Here is a 23110-nt window from a genome sequence, read left to right as displayed (position 1 = left end):
ACGTTTAACATTGAATAGGGTCGAATCGACCCCAAGGATAATAATTAAACCAAAAATGATTTTCTGCTTGTTCAAAAGTTGTCCCCAAAAAACAAAAAAAAATTAGTTTAGAGTGAGCACAACTGCTTTAAAATAGCTAAAAATCCCTTTCTGAGGCAAATAAATGTGGAAAACTCTTCCACTGTGGAGTCTGCTAAAAAGTGGGCACTCACTGAAATGTAACACACACTCAGCAGTTTTCCCCTAAAAGGAGTTTAGCTCACCACTTTAATGAAGTTCACTGCTATTAGAAGCCGTCTTTTCAAAACATCCCACAACCCCTGGCTACAAGACAGGCAGAAGACCTCTACTTACACAAATGAGCTTCTGACACCACTGAACCTGGACTCCAGCCCGCACCAGCAGTTAGATTGGCATTCCTGCAAATCAGATTGCTTTGGCTGTTTCTGCCCTGCACTGAGCAAAAGGATGCTGAGTGTTCGTTCAAAACTGCTCTGCCAGGCTGTCCATTTGAGGCCATCTCTCTAGAATGATGCATCTTTCTCTCTCTCCTCCCCCACTTCAATCAATAGCTCAAGCTAATGTGAATTTAGCACGTCTATGCCAGGAAATGGCCTGGTCCATGAGTCAGCGAGGCAAACTCATCCACTCTCCATCCCATCTCATTGTTTTAAAACCTCCATGGTGTGGCAGACGTGACCTGAGGGCAGCGCACATGCTTTGTGTTGGACGGTGACACTTGTGTGAGTTTGTTTGAATCTAGCTTGGATAATTTCCAGCTCTTTATTGTCCTATTGGGCCTGTTTATAGCTAGTCAATTTATAGGTTTTTTATTACACATACACCACACACAGTTGAAGTCAAAATAATTAGCCCTCCTGTTATTTTTTTTCTAATATTTCCTAAATGATGTTTAACAGAGCAAGGAAATTTTCACAGTATTTCCTATAATATTTTTTCTTGTGGAGAGAGTCTTGCTTTATTTCAGATTCAATTTTTTTAAAACCCTTTAAAGGTCAATATTATTCGCCCCCTTAGGCAATCTTTTTATCCGACTGTCTACAGAACAAACCATCATGTACAATGACTTGCCAAATTACCCTGACTTGCATAATTAACCCAGCTAAGCCTTTAAATTGCACTTCAAGCTGAATACTATAGTATCTTGAAAAATATCTAGTAAAATATGATATACTGTCATCATGGCAAAGATAAAATTAATTAATTATTAGAACTTAGATACTAAAACTATCATGTTTATAAATGTGTTGAAATAATCTTCTTTCCGTTGAAAAGAAATTGAGGAAAAATATACAGGGGGGCTAATAATTCTGACTTCAACTGTATCTGTATTTGGCGCATATTGATTGTGGTTCAGTCTGACATTATGACAGCTGAGATCTTGCAGTGTGACATGGGGATCATATTCGTGAAGTCTGAAAAGCTACAACTGTTTAGGATTATAAACAGCGTTGGGTCTAGCGTGTTATTGTAATCAAATTAAATTTTTGAGGAATGCAGTAGTGTAATGAATTACTTTTTAAATTTGTGTCATTTGATTACAGTTACTAAAGTCAATGTACAGTAATTGCGTTACTTACATTACAAATATAGTTTTAAAAGAAAAAAATGCTTCATTAAATCACATTTTCTGCTGCAACCTCATTGTTAATAAGTTAATAAGCATGCGCTTTTAAATTGCTGGAGAATGCCAGCTGCAATGGTTGCTGTCGTGATTGCTTCTTCAAGTAGAAATACAGACATTACTTTCATTTTAATGAGCGTAAAAACAAAAATATTACTGTGAAAGTCAGTCTATGTCCAGTCTCTAAAAATCTTTCGCCTGCTTTTAACTCGACCTGCAACTTGTTCAAGCACTTCTACGTCAATACTTGTCACCAAGAAGGACACCGGCGCCCAAAAACACAGCGGCCCAACTCAGCCGAAACAGGTTAAATTGAATTTTTGTGCAGTATCGAGAGTGAAGGTATCTTCTGAATGGGAAAAGAAGTGTAGCCGCTCATGGGGCCATTCACATACTGTGTCTTTTGTGCGCACGCATATTGGGAGTGTATATTGCGTGCGCTTGCATTTCCCAGGCGCAAGTCATGTGACAAGAACTGACCGATCAGCTTCATACTTTGAAATATATACATTTAGTTAATTACCTAATTGTACCTTTAACAAACACAGAACACCCAAACACTGCAGTGCTTTTTCATACTAAGGATAACAATGGTTACAGGTGTCCACTTTTCTTCTAAATGTCGTCTGGAACAAGTGAATGATGAGAGAATGATGAGAGAAGTTTTGGGCGAACTCTTAAAATATGTCAAGTACCTGTGTTAAAAGTTGTAATGTTTTTCAGTGATTATTAAATTACTGAAAGAGCTTAAGTTTCTTTTTTTATTTTTATTGGCTTGTTTTATATGTTTTAAAAGTAACTTCAAAGTAAATTAATTAGCAATCTGATTACTCTTTACATGAAGTAATTAGTAATGTAATCAGATTACAATTTTCCCGTAGTAATCAGTAGCTTGAAATCTATTACTTTTTAAAAGTAACTTAGCCAACACTGATTATTAAAAAGCTAACGGATCAGAAAAAGTGCATGAAGTGACCAGGTGTAATGTAAACAGCCACAATACTGTGTGTACTACATAATTATAACTTTGACACTTCAGATAGCATCGGTTATTAATTAAAACCAAAATAATTGTCAAAGTAAAAAAACAAATAAATCTTGTGAAATGTTTTAAAGGATGGATTTTCTCTTTCAAAAGATGTAAAAAGAGCTTGTGAACATTTAGAGATAAGAAAACAAAAAGCCAAATAATAGCACAATCATAAGAGTTTGTTCAATAAGGGGTTGTATATGAGAAGAAATATTGTTCAACATCAAATGTTGCTATTTTTTAAGACTTTAATGCTAAAAAAAACACAATAGAAAATTAAGCTCTTGAAAAAATGATGAAAAACTGAAATTACAAGATAAGACAAATCTAAAAAACTGTTTACTAGGATGCACTGATCTGTGAAAATTACTATTGTCTTATTACTGCTTACAATGGACAGATATTTGCAACACAAAGAATAATTAAGTAGTGTGTACCTTAAGCCTGGTTTATACTTCTGCGTCAAGTGATCGGCGTTACCCACGGCGCATGCAACGCTCGTAGCTGTGCATTCATACTTCTGCACGCTGTTTCTGTTGCTCTGCAATAACACTTCTGAAACGCTAAATGGCAGTGAGGTGTTTATGTTCCTCTGTGTCAAGTTTTTTCGCTGGTGTTCTGTTTTTTCTGAACGCTTCCTTAATGTATAAGTGATTCAAACTCGCTCATTTTAGGGCACGAACCGGCGGACATGCAACAACTTTAACCATGAGGTAAACACAGACAAAACTTTCCATCCGGCTTCACTGGATTCCAAACTTGTAAACACTCGCTCCATCGGGCCCGCGCAGCTCTCGGTCCTGATCACACTCGTCAGCGTTATCAAGCCGACCAATCACAGAGCTTGCGCTACGAGTCGTTGCGATGTTTAGTTACATTTTTTGAGAGGTGCGAGTCAGCGACGCCTACGGCCACGGCGAGGGCTATGCGTCCACACGTAGGCTGCGCCGTAGCATACACATGCACTTGACGCAGAAGTAAAAATCAGCCTAAAGATTCCCTATAGAGCCTATAGAGTTCCTATTAGTTGTCCCAACTAGGCTACGTTTTAACTAACGCACTGCTGGTGCAACCGGTCCCAGGTGTAATGTAAATAGCCACAATACTGTATGTGCTATATAATTATGACTTTAACAATTATTTTGGTTTTAATTATTAATCAATGCAAAGTGTCAAATAAAAAAAACAAATAAATCTTGTGAAATGTTTTAAAGGATTGATTTTCTCTGAATATGTAAAAAGAGCTTGTGAACATTTAGAGATTTAGAACAAAAAGCCGAATAACAGCATAATCATAATCACAAGAAGAGATATTGTTCAACATCGAACGTTGTTATTTTTAAGACTTTAATGCTAAAAAACACAATAGAAAATTAAGCTCTTGAAAAAAACTGAAATAAAAAATAAGTAATTCTAAAAAAGCTGTTTACTAAGATGCACTGATCTGTGAAAATGACTATAGCCTTATTACTATGGCCAGACAGATTCTGCTGACATTTTTTGCTATTTCTGCTGAGAATTTTGTGAAAAAAAATCTGCAGATTTATGCGAAAGTATTTTAGGAGTATCATTACTAAAAGTTAATTTATAAAATAAAAAATAATAGCTTTTTAACTTTTATTTAATGTTGCAAATCCATCTAGATCCACTTATTTGGTAAACAAAGCTAATCTATCATATAATATATCTACTAAAAGACATTTACTTTACAAATATTACTTTACAAACTGTATTGTAAATACATCAAATGAACATTTTCATATTGGTCAATATTATTACTGAAATTAATTTCATAAAAGGATTAAATACAAATTTACACACATTTACACATGTAAATAATCAGACTCAATGATGGGCAAAAAATCTGCTGATTTCAGCACGCGCAGATTTCATGTGGGCCTACTTATTACTGCTTACATTGGACAGATTTTAAAAATCTTTAATACGAAGAACATGAAACTATATGGACAGACACAGTGAATTATATAATGTATGGATCAAAGTCTGAGACCACTTAGTGTTAATATTTTAAACCTGCACTGTAAAAAACATCCATAAATTAGCAGTTTTTATTTTTTCCTGTTTATTTAAGCTTTTGAATTGCATTATGGGACCTTGATCTTTCCATTAACAACTTTTAACCTTGAAAAGCTTGAAAAAGTGACTTTTATTAACATTTTTAATTGTTTAAAGTGATTTATTGTTTGAGTTGGTGTTGTATATTACATTACAAAAGCCCTGTAATAAACTGCCAGTACATTTTCTGTTATTTTACAGACTTATTTGCCTATATTTATTCTTTATACATTATTTCAAACCACTAGAATAACAATAAAAGTCACTATGTTAAACTGTAGAGTTGAATTTTCAACATCAAAATTCGACAGATCAACATCCCATAATGCAATTCACACTTAAAAATAAATGGAAAACACTTGTGAATCATAAAATACAGCACATATTACATTTACAGTGTGAATATAAACAAATGTTTTGTCATTCTTAACATTTAAAACAAAGATTTTTCAAAAGTCTGCACTATTTTGGCCTATTTCTTAGATCTTCCACTGAAGCTCAAAATGCCATTTGCATCATTCTCAAATCACACTAAGAATAAAATAGAGCTGAAAACAGACACATACAGTATTCACTAGTGGCCTGAGACTTTGGACCTCACTGTATATGGATATGAGTGGAGGAGTGTGTTAATATTAGCAGCTGATCCATAAGCACACACACACACACACACACACACACACACACTGTGAGTAGTCTGTTGAGTGGGCTGCATGTGTGGGTCACTGTGTGCAAATCACCGCCTCCATCACTCAGTATGTGTAGTGTGAATGGTAATGCAATAATGCAAGTGCACTGTGGATCAGATGGCATAAATACATCATTCCTACTATGCAGTACATTTCCATTGCCTTAATATATAATTTTTTTTTACAAGACTGGAATCATTATGCTAATAAAAACTATGTGAGAAAAGGACTGAAGCTTCATTAATTTCCCTACAAATGTGTTTCTTTGTCCTTTAAAAATAACTAAACTGAAATAGTAAACCTATACACAAATATAAATACAGTACAAAATAAAAAGACAAAACTGACACAACATTAAATTACTAAAATTAAAATAAAAGGAATATAGAAAATACAATATAACAAAATACAAAATAACACACACAAAAAAATCTAACATTCTGTAAAACCATTTAAACATTCTAAAAAAATCTGTTTTTGTTAAGGTAAATCATAAAATTATAATATAATATAGAAAAACTGCTAAACAAAAACACTGTTATTAATAAAAAATATATAGAAAATTAAAAGTGATATCTAAAACCTTATGTAGAGATGTGCATAAAAAGTATGCATATTATTAATGTAATAATATTTTCTAAATATATCAATATATTTATGCATTATATAAATTCATATAGTAATATATTTTATAAACATCAATTTAATTATTTATATTCTACAGAGTTTAATACAAAATCATGATATATACTGTAATACATCAAAAATGTTACAATAAAAACACTGTTATATACACTCACCGGCCACTTTATAGGTTCACCTGTCCAACTGCTTGTTAACTTAAATTTCTAATGAGCCAATCACATGACAGCGACTAGACATGGTCAAGATGATCTGCTGCAGTTCAAACCGAGCATCAGAATGGTTGTTGGTGCCAGACCGGCTGCTCTGAGTATATCAGAAACTGCTGATCTACTGAGATCTCTAGGGTTTAGAGAGAATGGTCTGAAAAAGGAAAATATCCAGCGAGCGGCACTTCTGTGGGCGCAAATTGATGTCTGAGGTCAGAGGAGAATGGCCAGACTGGTTCCAGCTGATAGAAGGGCAACAGTAACTCAAATAATCACTTGTTACAACTGAGGTATGCAGAAGAGCATCTCTAAACACACAACACATCCAACCTTAAGGCGGATGGGCTACAGCAGCAAAAGACCACACCGAGTGCCACTCCTGTCAGCTAAGAACAGGAAACTGAGGCTACAACTTGCACAGGCTCACCAAAATTAGACAATAGAAGATTGGAAAAATGTTGGCTGCTCTGATGAGTCTCAATTTCTGCTGGGACATTCAGGTGGTAGGGTCAGAATTTGGCGCCACCACCATGAAAGCATGGATCCATCCTGCCTTGTATCAACAGTTCAGGCTGTTGGTGGTGGTGTAATGATGTGGGGGATATTTTCTTGTCACACTGTGGGCTCATTAGTACTAATTGAGCATCGTGTCAACACCACAGCCTACCAGTATTGTTGCTGACCATATCCATCCCTTTATGACCACAGTGTACCCATCTTCTGATGGCTACTTACAGCAGGATAACGTGCTATGTCATAAAGCCTGAATCATCTCAGATTGGTTTATTGAACATGACAATGAGTTTACTGTACTCAAATGGCCTCCAGAGTCACCAGATCTCAATCCAATAGAGCACATTTGGGATGCGGCAGAACGGGAGATTCGCATCATGGATGAGCAGTCCACAAATCTGCAGCAACTGTGTGATGCTATCATGTCAATATGGACCAAAGTCTCTGAGGAATATTTCCAGTACCTTGTTGAATCTACACCATGAAGGATTAAGGCAGTTCTGAAGGCAAAAGTGGGTCCAACCCGGTACTAGTAAGGTGTACCTTATAAAGTGGTCGGTGAGACGTACATTATATGCAGTTTAAGTAAAAATTATTAGCCTCCTTGTGAAATATAATAGTATTATTTAAAAATGATTTCTAAAGTGATGTTTAATGGAGTACACATTTTAAACATAACAGTTTTAACAAATTTCTAATAAGTATTTTTTTTGTCTTTGCCATGATGACAGTAAATAATATTTTATTATTATTATTAATTTATTTATTTTGCTAGATACTAGTATTCAGCTGAAAGTGCGATTTAAAGGCTTAACATAGTAATATATATATATATATGAAGATACTGTGTGTTAACTCCAAAGCCTTTTCTCTTGATACATCCATTTATAGAAATACTACTGTAAATGACGACACGAGCACATTCATTTTTAATGGCAGCCAGCTCATAAAGTACTGCATAAGAGGAGTGAGTCACATGCTCTGGTTACGCAAGAGTCAGAAACGTCACATCAGTGCAGATGCTGGATCTCTACCTCTCATGGTGGGCGGTGTGTAGACGCTCTGTTTCCTCTGGGCTGGAGAAAGCTGCGCGTTCTGGGCCTGGAGAGTGGACAGTGGAAAAGCACAGCGTGAGAGACGGGATCTGATTTCACTAAGACTATTTCAGGAGCTTGGAAATCAATGACAACTGCATCAGAGCTCCATCCATCTTCAGCAACGTCTCAACAGAGAGACGAGCAGGAGACAGCAGTCAAACACTCATGTAAAGTGCTGGGGTTAAACTTCTGCATTTATACAGGACTCACCTCTGTTTGATGGCCTGTAGACTGCTTGTCATCTCCTGAAGTGGGAAAAACAATGGAGGGATTTAGTTTCAATGCATGTTTGTACATGGAAAAGGTACAACGTGTTAAAAAAACACTACATTGTAACAAATGATATGACAAAAAAATCAAGACAACAAATGAATTTATGTTAGTTAATCAGGTTTTAACAATTTTAAAAAAGCTTTTAACCTCATATTTTGTCAGTTTGATTGGTGACAATCATTTTAAGGCAGGAATATTCTTTCACAGTGTACAAAATGAAAAGAGCTTTTTCCAAGCATAGATCCATTCATTCATTGGTTTTCTTTTCGGCATAGTTCCTTTAATAATCAGGGGTCGCCACAACGGAATGAAACAGGAACTTATCCAGCATATGTTTTACTGTATGCAGAGAATGTCCTTGCAGCTGCAACCCATTACTAGGAAATACCCAGTATTCACACACATACACTACGGACAATAGTGTATGTGTGCATGTACGGACATGTCTTTGGACTTGTGGGGGAAATCGGAGCACCAGGAGGAAACCCACTGAAACACAGTGAGAACATGCAAACTCCACACAGAAATGCTAACTGACCCAGCTGAGCCTTGAACCAGCGACCTTCTTGCTGTGAGGCGACAGCGCTACCCACTGCATAGATTTAATATATTTAAAAAATCAAATGTGACAGTAAAGATATTTCAATATTTACATTGTTTCAAATAATTTTGTCCTAAATGTTGTTCTTTTGAATTTTCTAATTACCAATATTTTTTAAAATGAATAAATGAATGAATGAATGAATGAATAAATGAATAATTGCATAAATAAATAAATAAATGCATAAATAAATAAATAAATGCATAAATAAATAAATAAAATGATTAAGATTGTCATTAATAATTACAACTAAATTTAAGATGAAAACAGAAAATGTAAAATATTAATTTCAAACTATGAATTACTAATCAAAACTATTAATTACTAATACTACTACAATATACTGGTATAATAAAACAACACTGCAAACCACTGTATTCAATATTGTTCAGAAGACATTTTTCTTGTGTGCTAAATCAGCATTTTACAATGGCATTCAAGTTGAAATGAAAAAATGTTCTTCCAGTAACTTTTATAAAATGTTATCGGTGTTCAAAATGATCTGCTCTCCAAATGTTCCCTAAACATAAACACAAAAACATTTACACATCCTGCATTGAATCTTATACGGACTTGATTTACAGTTTAAAATGTTGCTAACGTGTTTCAGAATGTTCAGAGAACATTAAATAGTAAAATTTATGTAATATTATCAAAATTTTAAATAGAACTAACTAAAACTGGATGCTTTGAACATTTAGAGAGCATATTAGTTTTATAACGCAATTAGATTTAAAGCATTTATTGTTACTGTAAAAAAACTAATTAAATTATCTATAATTTATTAATTAAAATTATATATATATATATATATATATATATATATATATATATATATATATATATATATATATATATATATAATTATGATAATAATAATAATAATAATAATAATTATTATTATTATTAGCCTTCCTGTGAAATTTTAATTCTTTTAAAAATACATTTAAAAACTTAAATATAAGACTTATAGGAAATTATTGGAAATATTATAGGAAATACTGTCAAAATTTCCTTGGACTGTTGAACATCACTTTGGAAATATTTGGAAAATAATACGATTAAGAATAAAAAGAAAAAGAAAAGAAAATTAATATCTAAAAACCGAAGACTTATATTTATAACATCTGTACACTGTTAAAAATTATACGATAATTTAGTCCTGGCAGCATATGTTTTTAGGTCATTGTAACTTATTAAACTAAGTTAATTGTGTTCTAAGTTAATTTGATAAGTTAAGCAATCAGTTTTAAGTCAGTTTAACGTGATATAAGTTCAATGAACTCATAAGGTTAATTTGATTCAGCTTAAAAATTTAAGGCAACCAGGATTTTTTTACAGTGTACATATTTATTAGAGTATATATTTATTTATACATAGCTTTTTTACTCAATTTTGATTGATAATACAAAAAGTATAGAAAATGTTATTTTAACAAAATGTTCTTAAATCATTTTTTGTTACTGTTAAAAAAATTCATTAAATTAAAAAATATGACAACACATCTTTTATGCTACTAAAACTTTTTTAATTATTACTAATCAGGTTTTAACTTTATTTTGAGGTTATTTCATTTCAACTGGATATTTTAAGAGTGTTTAGCTGTAAGTTAACTTTGATGCTGCCTTTTTTTTTCTCAAAGCAACAACAAATGTTTCCAGTGCTTTTGAGTTCTCCTTAACTAATCTATAGGATTGGATCATGTGATCTCTGCAAATTATGTTAAAGGACGCTAAGAGCAAAGCTAATTTTAGACCGTTTGATACAGGAATGGAATGTGTGTGATGAGCAAAATTTGATTTGAGGCCCCGCTCCAAGAGCTTTCATAATGCAAAACTGCTTTTAGGAGAGCGACCCATTTCTTTCCCCAACTGCATTAAGAGGGGCTTATACATTATTTCAGACGTTATAAAATCAAGGTCTAATTGTTCATCTGACAACCCCAAAGACCAGTTTCATCTTCCAGGGTTATGATGATTCTTTCAGGCCAGCTTATAGTTTCATCATGCTGGCTCTCAATGCTTATGGAGAGCCTTGAAGAATCAGACTATGCAAATGCTTCGGAAAATCTTCAGTATGTTACCCCCCAGTACTACTGGACCCAACCCGGTCTAAGCTGGGATCGAACTGGCGATTCTTGGCATGGGACTCTTTTGCTCTAACAAGGAGGCTAAAGGCCATGACCCTAGGGTCTGTCGCTAGAGCACCCTTTTAGGTCAGAAGAGTGAGGTTTACCTGCATAGCACTTCACTAGCTGGCTTCCGTTACACTCACCCCCATCCCGGACGAGCCCCCACCGGTCCTACTAAACCCAACCCGGTCTGAGCTGGGATCGAACTGCCGATTTTTTGCATGGGGGTTGGTTGCTTTAACAAGGAGGCCAAAGACCTCTAGCGTCTGTCGCTAAAGCACTCATAGAGGTCAGAGGAGTGAGGTTTACCTGCATAGCACTTCGCTAGCTGGCCTCCGTTACACTCACCCCCCTAAACCTAACTCCCATTCCAGACAAGCACCCACTGATCCTACAGCACCCAAACAGGTCTGAGCTAAGATTAAACCACCGATTTTTTGCATAGGAGTCGGTTGCTCTAACAAGGAGGCCAAAGACCATGGCGTCTAGCGTCCATTACAAGTATATATATTTTCATGTTTGTTATGTTTCATTTTTCAGTAACAATATATTTCAGTCTTTCTTCTATTGTTCAGAATATTAAAGAGAATGTTTCATATTAAAATTAAAGTTGCTTAGTAAAAAACAACAAAAATATTTTTCTTCATAAATGTATTTTGGTTTGAAATCTAAAATGAACGACCTTCCTCTATTTTGGAAGCCAAAGCATTTATTTAAAGGGTTAGTTCACCCAAAAATGAAAATTTACCCACAATTTACTCACCCTCATGTTGTTCCAAACCTTTTTGAATATCTCTTTTCTGTTGAACACTAAAGAAGATACTTCAAAAAATGTAAAACATGACTTCCATAGTAGGGAAAACATATATTAAATAACAAATATCCAGAAATATAAATATCCAAAATAACATGTTTTGTGTTCAACAGAAGAAAGAAACTCAAACGGGTTTGTGACAAGTGAAGGGTTAGTAAATGATCACAGTATATTCGTATTTATTTTATTCATTAATTTTCCTTCAGCTTAGTCTCTATTTTAGAGATCGCCACAGCGGAATGAACCACCAACTATTACGGCATATGTTTTAATGCAGCGGATGCCCTTCCAGCAGCAACACAATATTGGGAAACACCCACACACACACACACACACCCACACCCACATACCCACACACAGACACACGCACGCACGCACGCACGCACGCACGCACGCACGCACGCACGCACGCACGCACGCACGCACGCACGCACGCACGCACGCACGCACACACACACACACACACACCTATTTATAGCCAATTTAGTTAATTCAATTAACTTTCATGTCTTTGGAGTGTGCTGGAAACAGGCGAACACAGAAAGAATATACAAACTCCACACAGAAATGCCAACTGCTCCAGCCGGGACTCGAACCAGTGACCTTCTTGCTGTGAGCCGACAGTGCTAGCCACTGCGCCACATCTCCTTTAACATGTACTGCATAATTTTAAATGTCATCCATTTTGTATTGTGAGAAGCCTTTGTGCCACTAACTTGACGGACGCTACAGTTGTTTAAAGGAGAAAGACCACTTTAAAAGCCCCCGATTTCTCTTAAAGCCTCTGAGCATCTTTATTCCCTCATCTAATAGCCACTTAAGTCTTTAAATGAAATCTGAGGAAATGCTGGATTACCACTTCAGACCTGATGCTCCAAGTAAAACCAGAGGAACTCAGAGAACCACAGTAGCCACAAGAGCCTTCTCTTTTATAAGCCCACTAGCTCCATACAAGAGGATGGTATTATAAAGATGTAGCGCACAAAATGTCCCTGCCAAAGCCACAGGTTTTGCTCCATGAACACTGCACCAAATTACCACTCTAACCACAAAGAAACACTCCACTTTTTTTTTAAAATCAATCATTGGGAAACGTCCATACACACTCATTCACACACATACACTACAGACAATTTAGCTTACCTTATTGACTTACACCGCATGTCTTTGGACTTGTGGGGGAAACTGGAGTACCCGGAGGAAACGCACGCAAACATGGGGAGAACATGCAAACTCCACACAGAAATGCCAACTGACCCAGCCGAGGCTCAAACCAGCGACCTTCTTGCTGTGAAGTGATCGTGCTAGCCACTGTGCCACCGTGACACCCAGAATTAAACAGTTTTCACCAATTTTTAGTACATTCAGCTGATCTCGGGGTCTGACAGGAGCACTTGTAGCTTAGCATAAATCATTGAATTGAATTAGACCATCAGTGTCTTGCTAAAAATGGCTAAAGAGTTTAGATCATTTTCCTATTTAACACTAGAACTACAAGGTGGTCACTTTAAACATTTAGAATTTTTGCTATTTAATAACTTTGTTGGGTGAAACGGTGGTGCAGGTCGCTGGTTTGAGCCTCGGCCGGGTCAGTTGGCGTTTCTGTGTGGAGTTTGCATGTTCTCCCCGTGTTCGCGTGGGTTTCCTCCGGGTGCTCCAGTTTCCCCCCCAGTCCAAAGACATGCACTGTAGGTGAATTGGGTAAGCTAAAATGTCCTTAGTGTATGTGTTTATGTCCAGGTCCTCCAGGTTGGGGGTTGAGCGCTGGGCTAACAACCCCTCATAAAAGCTAGATGTTACGAAATACCAATTTGGTGCGGCTAAATATCAACTTCGATATAAACGGCACTGGGAATAAGTAATAACTGTGTTGAAATAAAACACACATATCTATAATTCCCTGACTTTTATTATATATATATATATATATATATATATATATATATATATATATATATATATATATATATATATATATATATATATATATATATATATATATATATATATACACATTTATTATTATATATACATTGTTATTTTATTAAAATTACAAAACACAAAAGAGTTCTGATTATTTCTATCTAGAACCATGGCGATCAAAATTACAGCATGGTTTTTAGTGTTTGCTACTTTTATGCATGCCTCTGATGCCCTTCTTTCTTTCTCGCCTCTCCACTTCCTGTTCTCAAAAATAACTTTCTGTTTGCAAAAACATAACTTTTCTTCCTGTAAATAATCCCAAGAACCAAGCCCTACATTTGCACCATCAGTTCGAATCTGTGTAAAATCATTGCACCTGCTGCAGCCATGGTACAGCAGCCAAATTCCTTGGTTATTACACCAGAATGAGAGTATAGTTCCTTACTATATGCACCTGCTACAAATGTTATCACTTGACTCAATAGATGTTATCAGCTGATAAATATGAGCCAGTAGGGGCCTTTTGCGCCTTCTGGTAGGCTTAAGAAGACTTTAATCATCCATCCAGATCCAGACTGTGACGGTTGAGTTTAGGGTTGGGGTAGACATTAATAAAATATAATTAATGGGACATTTAATATAAATAATTCTCGTTAACTTCCAGGCCACAGCCGTATGTGATCTATAGCGGTTTAACCATGTGGATGGATGATAACAGCCTTCTAAGCCTACCAGTAGCCGCAGAAGGCCCCTACTGGCCCATATCTATCAGCTGATAACCACTGATAATGCCTATTCAATCGAGTGATTTTTTCGAATCGGGTGCCATATCGACCCAAATAGTAGTCAGCTTTCTTTTTACTATTGTTCTTAGTCATTCATTCAATCATTTTCTTTTCGGCTTAGTTCCTTTATTAATCTGGGGTCGCCACAGCGGAATGAACCACCAACTTATCCAGCATATGTTTTACGCAGCGGATGCCCTTCCAGCCGCAACCCATTACTGGGAAACCCATACACACTTATTCGAACACATACATACACTATGCACAATTTAGCCTACCCAATTCACCTGTACCACATGTCTTTGGACTGTGGGGGAAACCGGAGCACCCAGAGGAAACCCACGCAAATGCAGGGAGAACATGCAAACTCCACACAGAAACGCCAACTGACCCAGCCAAGGCTCGAACCAGCGACCTTCTTGCTGTGAGGCGACAGCACTACCTACTGCACCACTGCGTTGCCCTATTGTTCTTAGTACACAATGTAATTACAGAACTGTCAAGCTCTAAATAGGTTAAGAATTAAATTAATAAACAGTTATTACTATTCTTTTTTTGTGTGATATGCTAAGGGTCTAATCTGATTCAATGATTTATGTTAAGCTAAACTAAAAGTACTCCTGGAGATCGACTGAATGGATTCAAAAATGGTGAAAACTTAATTGTTTAACTTTAGGGGAGTTATAAAATGAGCCTATTTACCAAAAATTGTTCCTTTAACAAGCCAAACCGCTCTTCAGCTTCATTTGCAGCGAACAGTTAAACCATGCCCAGTTTATGACAAGTGACGCAAGTTCATAAAGCTTCACAAACTTTCTTTATAAGGGACCGATTCCAAGTGTTTTGGATCAGAGGAAGAAATGCCAGCCAAACAAAGAGGTGCCTGTTTTGTGAATGCAGCTCTGTGTGTCCCACCTCCTCAACACGCCCCTGCCATCAACATCCAAAATCAGCAGGGAGAAATAATCAGCCGGGTACAACCACAACTCCACAACAACCACACAGCAAACGCTCGGCCTCAATCAAGAAAAACAAACAGCATTTGCCAGTCATTTGTCAGGTTTGAATGGCTTTGCTGGAGAGTGTGTCATCTGTGTTGAGTAAGACCTGGCAGGAGTAAACGCTCTTAGTGGAGGGAAGCTCGTGAGCTCATAACAAGGCCCTCTTCTCAAGCAGAACTGGCAGATGGCGATGCTGGCTTCTGAGAGAGGCTTTGGTTAAGCTTTATCATTAAAATAAAATGGTAATCTTTGCCAAGTTAAACGCAAGAGTGTGAGCACATATGATCTCGCCGAGTTTCCAGCCAAGACTAGACCTGAACATTCAGATGAAGAGGATCCTCGCTATGTTTATTCACTGATATTCAAAACATTCTGATACTGAATGTTTGAGATATATAGTTGAAGTCAAAATTACTGAATTATTAGCCTCCCTGTATATTTTTCCCCAATGTCTGTTCAATGAATAGAAGCATTTTTCAACACATTTCTAAACATAATAGTTTTATTAACTCGTTTCTAATAACTGATTTATTTTCTCTTTGCCATGATGACAGTAAATAATATTTTACTAGATACTTTTCAAGATACTAGTATTTAGCTTAACCTTCAGGGGTCTGAGGTGATTTTGGGGCCCCTAAAAAGTTTTGACATGCCCTGACATTTGTGCTTATTTCAGCTACTGTACTTATTACATAGTATTGGCCAACCTGTTTTTTGTATTCAGCACAAACTTTGCTACAATAATATGTGAGAAATATTGATGTACATGCCTGCGTTTTTTAGAAAAAAAAATATTATGCATGGTTAGTAGATTTTGGAAAAAAAAATTAGCTGAAATGAGGTCCAAAAACATGCCTAAATTTAAAGGCATAACTAGTTTAATTAGGCAGGTTAGGGTAATTAGGCAACTCATTGTAACAGTGGTTTGTTCTGTAGACAATTGGGAGAAAAAATTGCTTAAGGGGGCTAATAATATTGACCTTAAAATGTTTTTAAAAAAATTAAAAACTGCTTTTATTCTAGCCAAAATAAAACAAACAAGACTTTCTCCAGAAGAAAACATATTATAGGAAATACTGTGAAAATTTCCTCGCTCTGTTAAACATCATATAAGAAATATTGGAAGAAGAAGAAGAAACAAAAAAAAAAAATCACAGGAGGGTAAATGAATTTACTTCACCTGTATATGACTCAATCCAGAATTGCCAGCCAAATCTAATGGATTTTCAGAAATGTGGTTAATTCGTATGATTTAATTTGTATAAAAAGTATGATTTTTATAAGAAGCCATGCCCCAAACCCCTCCCCTAAAATGTATGAATACAATAATATAAATTAATAAGAATTAGCCAATACATTACAAATTTAAATTTGCTGTGAGATTTTAAAAAATGATATGTCATGAAAACTAATGTTTTTATGTTCCTTTAACTAATATTACTCAGTTAATCAGGTTTCAGCAAAAAACGGTTTAGTTATACAAAGTTTAACTTGATACTTTTAGTCAGTCTGACTAATGTAAGTTGAGATTACTAGAAAAGTTCTTTTGATTCAACTAAAAAAATATTTAGGCAGCAAGGATGTTTTACAATGTGGACCTGCAGGCACATTCCAATCCCATTAATTTTCCTTAAAATAGAATGATCTACACCGGGGTGTCCAAACTCGATCCTATAGGGCCGGTGTCCGGGAGGGTTTACTTCCAACCCTAATCAAACACACCTGAACAAGCTAATCAAGCTCTTACTAGATATGCTAGAAACCTGGCAGGTGTGTTGAAGCAAGTTGGAGCAAAACTCAGCAGGACACAGGCCATCCAGGACCATGTTTGGACACCTCTGATCTACACCAAATGTATAATTTATCCATTATGAATAAATTATTCGTGTAAAATAATGCACAATGCTATGGAACATTTGATTACAGGACTAATTGTTAACTTATTGTTAAACTTTTGACAGGAACAGCCTTAGCTCAGGATGCTAACCGCTAACCAAATAGCACACGGCATGTCTAAAACTGAATTGGATGTATTTTCATTGTATTATTGTATCTAAAAAGTGAACAAGAAATATCATAATAACAGAGTTGACAAATAATTGATTTACTTTTCGTGTATCCTAAAGATTTTGCTACAAACTAATGAGACTGCCAGAGCAGTTAGAGTTCAATTATTTCATAACAGCAGAGTGTATGATTCAAGAGACAGAGTTATATTTTATGTTAAGACAAAATATACACATGCAAACATTATTTTTTAGAGATAACTTGATTTAATATGCATTATTATTTAAAACTGTTTCATTCATAGTTTTTTCAGGTTTTTTAGATAATAGAAGGCTTATCAATTCTAGAATTAACCATATATATAACTAATAATAACCTAAACAAATTTTTAATGCATGAAATAGTAAAAAACATGTAATGTTTTCAGACATATTTGAAGGTTTTCAATTACAACAAATGAAAATCTGTATTATTATTATTATAATTATTAGTATATACTTCATTATAGTATTATTATTAATCATTCATTCATTCATTAATTCATTCATTCTCGGCTTAGTCCCTTTATTAATCAAGGGTCATCACAGCGGAATGAACCGCCAACTTATCCAGCATATGTTTTATGCAGTGGATGCCCTTCCAGCTGCAACCCAACACTGAGAAACACCCATAAACTCTCACATTCACACACATATAGTACACTATGGCTAATTTAGCTTATTCAATTCACCTGTACCGCATGTCTTTGGACTGTGGGGGAAACCGGAGCACCCGGAGGAAACCCACGCCAACACGGGGAGAACATGCAAACTCCACACAGAAATACCTGTGAGGCAATCGTGCTACCCACTGCGTCACCATGACGCCTATTACTATTATTATTATTATTATTATTATTATTATTATTATTATTATGACCAGTGCTCATAAGCACAATATTTTCATCTTAATGTTATCAGACCTTTATAGAAAAAACATATAACCATATAGGCTAAGAAGTTGGTTAATGTTATAGATGTGCTTTTTTTGTTTGTACGTTTTAAACACAGAACACAGGCAAATATTTAATTATTAAAATGGCCAAAATCAATTATTTCAAATCAATGCTTTTTAAATGCAAAAAACAAACTGTAATGCGTTTTTTTTTCCTCTGAGGCGGTAGCATAATAGATTAATTTGAAACCAATTTAACCAATCCTACAACCTGAGTTTATTCCTTCGGACTGTAAATCTTCCAAATAATCAACAAAACTTTAAGTTTTAGAAGCAGAAACTAAACAAAGATACACATTTGAACATGCAGAACAGATTTATATTGACTTATTAAATAGGGAATATTTAAATTTACATGTTTTGTCCCATTTTTAAAGAATCACATGAAGTATTCAGCACATTCAGACCGTCACAACATGAAAACATCACATCATAAAGTTGTTCTGCCAAGTGCTTCGTGGAAAATTCAGTTTACAAGCCTGGAAGTCATAATTACGGCGTGATGGTTATAGATTTTTTTGGTCTGAATAAACTAGAAGCATTGAGCAATTTATCTGTTTTCACTTTACACAGGAAGCTTTTTTTTAACACTACTGCAAAATCGACGATCAAAGGATGCTCTATCAATCAGCCACAGTGAATGATGGTAAGCTTTGTCCTACAATACTGGCGCCTCATAAATGTGGATTAATGATTAGTGTTTCTGGCAAACTTTACTGTTATTCTTCATCAAAATCTGAACTAACAAACTAATTTATGAAGTCTGCGTTAACAAGTAAACAATAAGCTTCCACCGTCGATTGGTTGTTTTCTAAGGGAAACATTGTGGCTGCATTCATGTGTGCTCACGAACAGGATTATTCTGACATGACTTGAAGGCAGCATTTGTTTAGACTCTGGAAGGATTTCTCTACATTTTCAGTGCCAGAAAGCAGCTTCGAGTGTGGGCTGTTGAGTGGGATTAGGGTTGAGGTTACCGTGTTTACTGATGACGCTAATGTGTTGGCATGTAGCTCAAGTGGAAAACTTTATTGATACTGCTAGCATGTGGGAAAATATAAGAACTTGCTCAGCATAATGGAGGTTTGATGGAGAAGTCTTTAGCTAAATACAACTGCAGCACATAGCATACAATGCCAGGTTACAATGATGACAAAGTTGTAATTGTGGTTTTTAAACTTAAATTGGGACATCAAAGATCCCAAAAAATATATGATATTGTGGATTAATACACAGGTCTCAGAAATATTTGATTCTTATTGGACATACGCATTCAAAGGCATGTTATTCCTAGATAACAACAGCTGAAACGAATAACACCGTGTCCCAATTACATGTAACGTGGCATGTAAAAAAAGGTATATTTTTATTTTAAAATTAGTATTTTTTTAACCGTCTGTCACAACCCAACAAACACACAACCATGCCTCAATGTAGCGACCTTCCTACAACGTTGTACCAACCTTGTAAAAAGGTTGAGGATCTACATTGTTGCTGAAGGTTGTCACAACGGTGTCATAATATTGCCATTTAAATGGCCGTTGCTTTAGGTTGTGCTTAGGCTGCATGGACAACCACCGTACAACATTTACTCATCATCAAAGAATCAGTTTAAATTTAAAGCTTGCTTCTGTTACACTTCATATTGTGAGATGTACAGTAATATTGTCAGATATAGCGTTAGGCTGCAAAATATAAAGTCACATCATGAGACATATAGCTATATTTACTCAGCTTGCGCCAGTGTTTTTGATGAGCATCCTGGAATTTATTAAATGTATTGAATTTATGTAAATGTGTCCTTATCAGATAAAAAAAAAAGTTTATTCTACTTGTGTACATTTGCTTATATTTGCACATTTTCAAAATGTATGCGGTGTGGTGTTTCTGTTAAGCATTTTTAAGAAATCTTCCAAAATGCGCATAAAAACAGGTAAATTGAAACAAAGCTACTGTTTGTGACTTAATATTCTGATATATTCTGGTAATTGTTGATATCAAGAATACATATTCTGAGAATGAATAAAAGTCAAAACGGCTTGCTATAGTACAACATTGTATTTGGAGATATAAAATAATATAAAGTCTCAATTGTAAAGATGTAGAGTCACACTGAGACATATAATCATATTTGGTGATCTAAAACCATACTGTGAGACAAAGTCATGTTGCCATATAGTTAGATATGAAGTCACACAGAGCTATAAGTCCCACTTTGAGATGTAAAGTCACAATTTCCTTTTTATCGACTCATGGGGTGAGAAGGGCCTTCTATAAAAGGTTATTTGCCGAAGCACATATACAAGTGTAGGTATAATTGAATCTCAGCTAAATGCATTCCATCCATTTCCTAAATAGCCCTGGATTTCATCATAAATATAAGCCCTATCCGCCTACACTGAGGTTAAACTGATAGACCACTCTAGAAAATAGGGCTGCGCAATATATCGAAAAAGTATTGTTATTGCGATAATAGTATGTGCAATATCCATACCACAGAGAAGTGCAATTAAATTGATATTTATGAATTAAAAATGTATAAATTAAATTAATTTTATGTGCCAATATGCATAGGTACGCAAACATGCATAGGTTGTTTATCCAAATCTGACCAATCAGATGAAGCCTGTATTATCTTCATCCCCACCTCTCCAGTAGGTGCGGTCCGGTGAACCTAGAGCTAAAACTAAATGCTAATGCCTGGCGACAGGAAAGGAAAATGACAACAGCCAATTAGAATCAGAATTTCTGCTAAGGTTTTCAGTCACTTGTGGTGCATTAAGTCATAATGTTTGCACCTTGACATTGTTTTTTTTTTATTTAATTAGCTCAGAAAAGTATCTATTACTTGCTTATTTTAGTTTCTTAGCTTATTTTTTGTTTTTTCTTTTTCAAATATTTCCCTAATTATGTGTAATAGAGCAAGGAAATTTTCACAGTATGTCTGATAATATTTTTTTCTTCTGAAGGAAGTCTTTTTAGTTTTATTTCAGCTAGAATGAAAGCAGTTTTAATTTTTTTAAATCCATTTTAAGGTCAAAATTATTAGCACCTTTTAAGCTATATTTTTTTCGATAGTCTACTGAACAAACCATCATTATACAATACTTGCCTAATTACCCTAACCTGCCTAGTTAACCTAATTAACCTAGTTAAGCCTATAAATGTCACTTTAAGCTGTATAGAAGTGTCTTGAAAAATATCTTGTAAAATATTATTAATTGTCATCATGGCAAAGATCAAATAAATCAGTTATTAGAAATGAGTTATTAAAACTATTATGTTTAGAAATGTGTTGTAAAAATCTTCTCTGAGTTTAACAGAAATTGGGGAAAAAAATAAACAGCGGGGCTAATAATTCAGGGGGGCTAATAATTCTGACTTCAACTGTATATATTTTTTAAAAAGGCTGATAAAATAGCATTTTGCAGTACTTAGATCCAGTGGTGTAAAAAGTACTGAAAAGTCATATTCACGTAAAAGTACCATTAATTGCCCAAAAATGTGGTGCAAGTAGAGTAAAAGTATCAGTTGTAAATAATAGTCAAAGTATGAGTAAAATATAGCCTTTTTAAAAGTGCTCAAGAGTAGTGAGTATTACACTGTTAAAGGCTGATGTGCTCACATGCAATTTGAGCATGTGTGTGTGTGTGTGTGTGTGTGTGTGTGTGTGTGTAAAAAAAAAAAACATTCTGTAGTGCATTTAGTTATTTTTAAGGCTATTTGGTAATTTCAGTCATCATACAATAAACATCTGTTATCTTCTCATCAGTAGCTATGTTTCCATCCACCGCGCATAAAAAACTGTTGATAGAAACGCCAATATACGCATACATTTTGAAAATATGTGCATAACTGAGTAGGATAAACGTTTTATTCAGTGAGAAAAAATGTGCATAAACTATGATGGAAACACTTTTACTGAACAAATTCCAGTATGTGCATTAAACAAGTCATGTGATTTTGCTATAAGAGATCATGTGATGATAAAAATGTGTGTGAATGGACAAACCAGCAGGCTGAGCACATTGGAAAACATCGGAAATGTTGTTTTGGTCATTCTAAAACGCCCATTTCAGTATTAGTGTTATTATATTATTAATTACCTCCAGAAATGTCAAGAGCGTCTGAGCTCTGCGTCTCATGCCTTCAAACACCACCACGCATTCATTGCATGTCAACATTGTCTTCCGAGGTGCAAGTCATTTATTACATGAAGAAAAGATTCACGCAGCTTCTCCTACTGCAGCAAATTCTGCTTTTTAAATTTCCGCGATTAAACTTTCTATGTGTTATTTGATTGGACAGGAATCACAGCACTGATTTTTCTACTAAGCCAATCCCCAAAGACAAGAAAAAATTAAGTAGTGACTGCAGGCTGAAAGAAAGAGTGAAGTAAAAGTACAGATATAGCACTAAAAATGTACTCAAGAGAAAGTAAAAGCACACATTTTTTTAAACTACTTAGTAAATTACAAATACTGAGAAAAACTACTCCATTACAGGAATTTAAGTACTTGTAATTTGTTAATTTATTGTAAGAAATATTGTTATTGCAACACCCAATACACTACCTGACAAAAGTCTAGTTGATCATTTGGTATCAGAAGTGCCTTATATGAAAGGCAAAGGTCTTTAGATTAGCTTATTTTCCCATAAAAAACTATTATCATGTCTTGAT

The 23110-nt window shown here is 35.1% G+C and overlaps 1 protein-coding gene across 3 annotated transcripts in view; it reads right to left on the bottom strand.

Annotated features, from left to right (window-relative positions):
- The window catches only part of ppp1r1c (protein phosphatase 1, regulatory (inhibitor) subunit 1C), a 52854-nt gene that overhangs the window by 17945 nt on the left and 11799 nt on the right, over positions 1 to 23110 (bottom strand). For all 3 annotated transcript variants that reach the window (XM_056465851.1, XM_056465850.1, XM_056465852.1), the window contains exons 4-5: positions 8112 to 8146; positions 7839 to 7905 (exon numbers count right to left, since the gene is read on the bottom strand). In XM_056465851.1, the coding sequence (XP_056321826.1) occupies positions 7839 to 7905; positions 8112 to 8146 (102 nt within the window). The remainder of the gene's footprint in view (positions 1 to 7838; positions 7906 to 8111; positions 8147 to 23110) is intronic.

The sequence above is a fragment of the Danio aesculapii genome, chromosome 9, assembly GCF_903798145.1.
Source record: "Danio aesculapii chromosome 9, fDanAes4.1, whole genome shotgun sequence".
Classification (NCBI taxonomy): Eukaryota; Metazoa; Chordata; class Actinopteri; order Cypriniformes; family Danionidae; genus Danio; species Danio aesculapii.
Note: the sequence above shows the minus strand (reverse complement) of the source record. Positions and strands in the feature narration are given on the sequence as shown.